Source organism: Atta colombica, unplaced genomic scaffold (assembly GCF_001594045.1).
Source record: "Atta colombica isolate Treedump-2 unplaced genomic scaffold, Acol1.0 scaffold156, whole genome shotgun sequence".
Classification (NCBI taxonomy): Eukaryota; Metazoa; Arthropoda; class Insecta; order Hymenoptera; family Formicidae; genus Atta; species Atta colombica.
Window position 1 is genome coordinate 401,132 of NW_017259246.1, and position 8,275 is coordinate 409,406.

The following is an 8,275-nucleotide window of genomic DNA, read 5'->3' on the forward strand; positions in this document are numbered from 1 at the left end:
AGCCGCAATGAAATTAAGAAAAAAATAAAAATAAAAATAAAAAAAGAAATTAGTTTGTCTCGTGTCACTGAAGATGATTGAAGAGTGCTCGTTTAAATGCGCTGAACGTTTTGGATTCCATGATGGAAAGCGAGTTCCAATTGTAGTGCCAACGTAGTGAAAAGAGTGCTGGTAGGTAAAAGAGAGAAGGAAAAAAGAGCGCGGGCGGTCTTGTACAAAATATTCTGTATCTTCATATCCGTGGGCGACCGTATATGCAATGTCTTTCCATATCGATACTTTATCGCTCTATCGATTTATCGAACGTACAAGCCGGACGGAGGTTTGCACTCGACGTTTTCGCTCCGTCGGAATGAAAAACGAGCCTTTTATAAACATTCGACCACGACACATTGGAATCGGCAAATCGGCTCGATTTCAATGCCCGCATATGTAAAATAGAACTCACTCAGGAGAACAAAGTGAAGGAACGATCCGTCCTACGAAAAGAAAAAGAATAAAAAACGGAAAGAGACCATTATTTCTCTCGTTTGCGTAACGCATTTCGTAACCGACCAAAGAAAGTCCACGCGACGTAATTATTGTGTAATTAATCAAAGTTTCGGAGATTTAATTGGTGACAGAGAACTTCTTTCTCGATCTTATTTTTATGAGTCTGTAAAGCTAACAAGAATAAAATTTCGTAATAATGTTTGGCAATATATCCTCGATGTATTCTTAGAAAACATTCTCATTGGCATGGAAAAGATTGTCAGGGGCATTTGCATTCAATTTTGCGAGGTCCGCTTGGCCATGGAGATAAGGGGGATAAGGGTTAAATATTTTTATCGTCAATCGATGCGACAAGTCGAATGCAACATGCCGGGGAATTATTATAAAAGCATGTACGTCGCTTGCTCATCTTCGCCACGCCTTTTGACCCTCCGTTACATATAATTAGACGACAGGAGAAAAGGATTAATCGAGAGATGTGTATGAGGGCGTTTCCGATTAAATTGCCCCGTCGTTCAACGTCAAAATTACGTTAATTAAATCGTCGGGTACTATCGTCTGATCAAAGTGACCGTAAAAGTGCGCCAGCCACGCGCGACAGAATTTTTTAATCTTAAATTGACAAGTCAACGGACCAACAAATTTTTTAATTGAGAAACTTTTGTTTGTTGAACGCAAAAAGTAGAAGGACAATAAAACTTAAGACACAACTTTGTGTTTTTTGTCAATAATTTTTTTTTAATTCGAATAAAAAATTACGAATTAAACAATTTTTTAATTAAAATTTATATATTAATTTCTCTATTCATTTTAATTGATTTCTCTATTCGTTTTAATTGAAAAAATTTTGTACGTTGATTCTTTCAAAAGACAGAAAAGAGATAAGACACTTTTAAACACACTTTATGTTTTTGGTCGATGATTTCTGTTTTGAAATTTGAATAAGGAAGATTACAATTAAACAATTTTTAATTGAAATGTCAATATCAATTTCTCCATTCATTTTTTTATATTAATGGCAAAATACATAATATTTAAATTTATTTAATACAATTTAATACAAATGGTTTTGTAATGACTTTTTCTCAATTTCAACTACTTCAAAGATCCACCGACATTTTTGTTACATTTATCGTCGTTTAAATGCCACCGAAATATTAAACTCAAACCGTCGAGAGATTTTCCGAGAATTTTTCATCATCAAAGACCTCACTCTTCGAACATTAAAGCGAAACTTTTTGCTATACACCTCCGCAATCCTGAAAGCTTCAATGTTTCGTTTGTCGATGCAATCGCACCGATATTTTCACAAAGAGATTGCTAATTGTATCAGTTGAAAACGCGATGTCGCTTTATTCTAATTAAAGCTCTTAAGCTCCTAATTAAAAATAATGAATTTTTTCCTCGCCACACAATCTGCCGCTTCGGCAACCTCGCCTCGTTAAAAGCTCTGGTTTTTTTTCTATTCTGTCAACGCTACTCCCACTCCACCTCCCTTCATGAGAAATAAAAAAAAAAGGTTGTATCTTTTTGCGTAAAATATTGAAGCGATCTCGCCGTCGGTTCGAAAGAAAAGTCGCTGTTCACTTCACGCAGCTGGCATAAAAAATTCCGTATTTTCATATGTCGTCGTTTCTTTTATGGGGTCAATAGGAAAATTATATCTCGCTCGTTTCTTTTTCCTTTTATCAGAAGAATGGACGCTCGGTTTTCCTTTTCGCCTTATCCTATTTCCACGAGAAAATACGACCACGACGGTCTTGTCGTATCGCCATGCGCTATCTTATGTTCAAGATGTACCACTTGATATACCAATCCCTTTCTCATTCCGCTGCTACGGGGTGGTCTCTCCCTTTGCGACACGCGTCTAGTAATAACGATGAAATATCGCTTGCCGATATGCCGCGTTCTATTATAGAATCGTGTCGCTATCTACGTCCAGAAATTTCAATACTTTTGTGTTTGTTACATTACATAGAAAATAAAAGGAGTAAAACCAAAAAATTTCAAAGATCTTTTGCAAAGCTGATACAATATATTACGATAAATTTTATTATACTATTAAATCTATAGTGTCAAAAACTTAACGTGAGCGTTCTTGTTCAATCATATCGTTATTTTATACTAACACTTAATGGTTATATTTGACTATACAGTGTCAATTTAACACTATAGTGTCAAATTGATACGATATAATAATGTCAAATTTAATTATCATTTTGATAAAAAATAACGATATATTTAGTAGGAATAGTGACTCATATTAGGTTAAATTTGACATTGTAGATTTAACAGTATACGAAATTACTTATTTTATATATATTATTAAACTTATTATTTATTATCTCATTTTATACTACATTTTATATTTAAATTAATGTATGTGATTTAAGTAATTTTATTGTAATACATATAACATTCACATATAATTTATTTACTTCAATATTTCATTATAATTTTTAATATCGAGAGTTTCTTATAAAATCAATTTTCATTATATATTCATTCATGTTTTAAAGATATTTCCTAACGAAATATTTATATGATCTTTTCCCCTTTTAGAACATACAAAGAAATAATGATTTTGAGAAAATATTTAAATTTAGCTAGATACAGACCTGAAAATAATTTTGTTAGATCATCAAAATAATTATGTAGGACGTACGTCCAAGCTAATTTCTAGAATATTAAAATTTTTTTGCAGCGTTGCTCATTATGCTTGATGGTCATACATAATTATTTTAATAGGCCAACAAAATTATTTTTTAAATTGTATCTAGCTAAATTTTTAGATACTTATTAAAATCGTTCTTTTTATATATGTATATTGCATACTCAATTGAGATTAATTAATTTCTTTTTAATTATATATATATAATATTAGAAGGATATTAAATATTAGGTGTAGTAAAAAAAAATCCATTATTTTTCCATTCAATTTCATGCAAAAATAATGAATTTCTTTTTACTACACCTAATATTAAGAGGGCTAGCTTTTCTTGGAATCTTTTGCTAGCTTAATAAATCGTTTTTGAGTTTACGATTACGGAGGCGATTGTGTATCCTGAAAGGAGTTGAAAATTACAAAAGCAAATTTACTAGAATATTTATAGTTTCATTAGTCAACACTTAGGGCCGGTTGTTCCAGTTTTAAATAAACAATGTGATAATTTATCTATTGGATAAGCAAAAGAGTAAAAGAGCATAAGAGAGTAAGGTAGCGAGCTGAAGTTTATCAAAAGGAACAATCCAGCCTTAGTGAATTTGTTTATTTTTGTAAGTTTCATCTCATTTCAAGATACACAATCGAGATATCAAGAACTCCCGCTCATGGGATATGATTGTCTATGCGAGTATTTGCTAGTGGGACACAGGCCCAAGCAGGAGAAAGGGAGGGATAAAGAAAGAGAGGAGAATTCCCCACTCGTACTCTGAATGGAAATTCAACAAGTGTCGGGACGAGGGCTCGAGGGAACGGCCTGAAGCTTCTGTCGTAACTTTCCATCCAGCGGGTGGTTCAGTGGTCGTGCTCGCGCGCGGAAAAGGGGTAAAAGCCAACATGGGAATTAACTGTCGGTTACGTACAAAGCGATATCACTCGCTTGCGCTGGAGAGTCGCAATTTGTCTTAATAATTACGCCTGCGAAGAGCGTCGTGCACCGGTGCAGTATAATTATTACGAAGTGTACTCACGAACGCGTGGGGGAGAGGGGGGGGGGGCTCTTAAGTTAATTAGATAAAGATTGCCCGCGCATGAGGAATTCAATTCCCGCGCACGGGATATATATGCCGACACCATGAACACAAAACATTTTATTCTTTACTTTCTTTTTTTTCCTGTTTCTTTAATCTAGAAATAGTCTGGGAATTTCGGGATGTTTTTACAACAATTTGCCTAGCGGCAAAAAATGAATTGTTGTAAAATATCTTTTTGTACAAATATTATTTAGCATATTTTTTTTTCTTTTTTAACAGTTATTTTTTACGAACTTTTAAATATACAATTCCATCGAAAATTCACAATTAAAAAACGATATATTAATCTTTATTTAAATCTTTTGAGAAGTACTGTCATAATAAACTGCTTAACATTGCTTGTTTTGTTTAAATATTTGTTTAATTTTTATTTACTTTTTTCAGAAAATTCTGATTAAATCCATATTTAGAATTTCTCAAATCCTAATAAATCTGAAAACAATCAGTACTATAATATGATTTAATAATAGTATAGTGATGTTAATTAGAGTATAAAAACACCCTAAAGATTTAAAAAAAAATTAAATGATTATTAAGAATCACGCTATGTATAGTTGCGATGTATTTACTATTTCTTCGATATCAGATCAATTTTAGATATGCAACATTTGATTAAAGTTAGAGCACAATCTTTTTAACGAAGTTTAAAATTGTGGATTGCGCATCCGCGAGAAGTTTCTAATATCCAATTGTGACGAAATTTGTCGTTAAACTTTCAGCTACAATTTTCACTTTTCTCCTCCGTGTGTCTGCCCCTAATTGATCGAGATTCAGCCAAGCGAGACGGTTGGCTGACCCAACGAGTTAAGGTCAGAATTTTGTGCAAGACGCGATTTCACGGTTATTGGCCTCCTTTGTGGCGGATGATGTTCGGAGACGACCTTCATACGGATCGATTCAATTTACCTGAAGTCCTCCAGGCGTGCCTGGAAGGCCTCCTTGCTCACCACGTCGTACGTTTGCGTTTTGCTTTCGTCCCTGGGCACAGATACCAGCGGCCACGTGCTCATGTTATGGAGATCCTGGTCGGTTATGGCGAATCTCTGCGTCAGGTTCGACCTAGTTGTCGAGCATAGGGTAAAGTGAATTAGGGAGGAAGATGTAATTCTCATTGGGACGAAGTTTCCTAAGCGTATCAAGCGAAGTGACCGTACGTTGAGAGCACGTAAAAATAATATATCATGTACATTGTTATTATTAGGTAATTAAAGAAGTATGTTATATTGTTATTAATCACGAGGAGAAAAATAAAACAATTTTAAACTATTAATTGCAACAATTAATTAATTACCTTGGCCATAAGTATGTAATCCTCGATTTATTGCATTTTTTTGGAAAAGGCGGTAATAAAAGTCAAACGAGAGACTAATAAAATAAAATTGTTAATAAAAATAAATATTATTTTTTAATAAAACTGTTTTTTAATTTATTTTTTGTTAGATATAGAACGTTTACGTCAATTTATGAGAGTATTTTATACTCTTATAGCCAAGATTATTTTATAAAAAGATTATCTTTATTCTTTATATACGTTAAAACTAATGTACGAATTATATCGATTAATTAAATATTTTTTATTCGTATTTCTGAAACATATATTTCTAAAAATTTTGATCGTCTCTTTGGATGAGTTTGCGCAAAAGCTTGTGTGAAAAGTCCTGCAAAAATTTGGCAGGAGATCAGAATATACGTTACGAAAATATTCCAAATCAAATAAAATCAAACAGCGCATCGAGCAATATTGTTTTTAGTCAATTCACAGAGCTTTTCGAACGATTGTCGCAACTACTTCAGTATTCCGCGAAGCATTTGTTTTTGCAGAAACGTGTCGCATTCCCTTGTCTTGTCTCGATTGCGAAACTCGAGAAAACCATTCATTCTCATCACGCGAAATGCAATGGAAAGCATTTCCTCGCGCGCTTGTTCGAGGAAGAGATTTCGCATTTCGTCGCTGTGGCACGATCACGTGATCGGATCAATGGGACTTGTGAACGTTCCATTCGAGCGATAATTACACGAGGCGTATCAGAAATACGAAAATAAACGAACTGAAAAGGGAATTAAATTGTATTATTATCTAATCAAACACGACAGAAAACAAATCAGAGTTATCGTATCTTGTTTTCAACAAATTTATACAAATTTTATCTATCAATGAAAACTGGGAAAATAATTAGTACCTCAATGTGTTGCCGTTGGTATAGATGAAAAAAGCTACTTCAGATCTCTCCAGCTGCATCCTGGTGACCATTTTGCCCAGATCCGTTGCTATCGTCACCTGCAATTATCATTGCATATGTATCGAAAATGTAAAAAATAGCGCATCTATCATCATAGAACCCTAACTTTTTACGAAGAAGTACACTTTGGAAGGGAATTCTTTTTAATCCTCTATAGGAACAAATGTTAATGCATATTTGCAACGTTCTTTTTAAATTAAATTTGAGATAAATTCAAGGTAAATATGGGACCTGTGCAGATTAATTATATTTAAAACTGAAGATGGAAATATAGTATTGAACATGAATATAGTACCCAAAAAGTCTACATTAATATATTCTTCATTTACAAGACATTTTTGAGCAAAATCAATAAAAAAATGTTTTTTCTTTTATAATGAGACGATGCTGTATTTAAAAACTTAAGGGAATTCTGTTCTAACATTTCAAAAAGTATTTTCTAAGTCCGGCTGATAGTCCAATACTTCCTACGTTGGATACTTCTACACGAAGGAGATAATCGTCTTCATCGAGATAATGGTCCGACGTTTATTCTCACGGAACTTCCGTGTTAAAAGACAGAGTTAATTGTAAGACACGAAAGGATCAAGTGGAGGGTCTTGAGTTTCGAGAGACCGAGTATTTCCAGAACATATATTCAATTGCCATTTCAAGTCCCGAATGCCTGGAAAGTGTCACTATCACTTTTGGGACTCGCAATCATTTCATCTCAACTAAAATACATGAAGCTTTTTCTCGGCTCTTATTTGTTACTCATGGATTCGAAAAACAGATCATCCTATGCTGTTTCATTTCTTGTTTTGCGTCATAATGGCGATGGATATTCCATTACATAGAGATTCGTTGATGTAGGATTCATCTTTAATAATCCTTGATTTTAAATCGTTAGCTTTCTGAGCAGATTTTTTTTTTGATTGAACAGAAATTTGAGTGTCATGAATCTACTCACGAGGATCCCTTATAAATTTCCACCTGTTAACCGCGTTATATTAAAGAATCTCATCAGTCTAAGTTCGAGCCTATGTTTTCATTTCAATCTCATGACCCACGGCGACGAGCGATATTGTATTAACGCCGGTAATAAAATCGTTTTACGATCCGAGATAATTATTAGCGTGGTTGCAAATTGTACAGCAATCGCAATTAAATATCCTACCGAAGCACCGTTGACGTTTCACCGTCGATCTTTCCGATCCCTCTGAAACGAAAACTTTCGCCAGAGAAGTAAGGATTCTCTCTCATCAAGCGAGGATCTTTCGTTGAAAACCTAGCACCTAAGCTCACTAACTATAACAGAAAGTTCTTTGCCAACGTGCTCTTTGTCAATAAAGCGCTCGTATACCACAGAATAATCCATGGCTCTGTTAGCGTGCCACGAACTTTTTAAGCCAGATCAGCCTGGCATCCCGGCTTTTCAAGCCGGGTCAGAGGTCGTCCTGCTTATCCTCATTGCTTCGACAAAGTCTCAGCAAAGTTGCTGTAAGGATCAGACTAAAGCCAGAACGAACAGTTACGTACTTGGCAGTAGGTATGCTGATTTTAATAATCGCTGCATCCAACTTAAAACTCACAATTTTTATTGCAGCACTTATATATGAATTCTTAAAGATTCTTGTAACCATTTCTGCTTTTTTAAGTCTTCTCGATCTCATTTATTCTTAACTTTTAAACGATGGCTTTCTTTTCAATGGCTTTCTTTTTCCAATGTTTTTTCAATATTCTTTCTATTACTTATAACTTTTTTTATCGATGAAGATATATATATATATATATATATATATATATAT

At 33.9% G+C, this 8,275-nt stretch overlaps 1 protein-coding gene across 1 annotated transcript in view; it reads right to left on the reverse strand.

The window, feature by feature from the left end:
- Window positions 1-8,275, reverse strand: part of LOC108685755 — a 39,329-nt gene that overhangs the window by 13,824 nt on the left and 17,230 nt on the right. The window contains exons 4-5 of the mRNA XM_018190716.1: window positions 6,429-6,526; window positions 5,155-5,307 (exon numbers count right to left, since the gene is read on the reverse strand). Of these exons, the coding sequence (XP_018046205.1) occupies window positions 5,155-5,307; window positions 6,429-6,526 (251 nt within the window). The remainder of the gene's footprint in view (window positions 1-5,154; window positions 5,308-6,428; window positions 6,527-8,275) is intronic.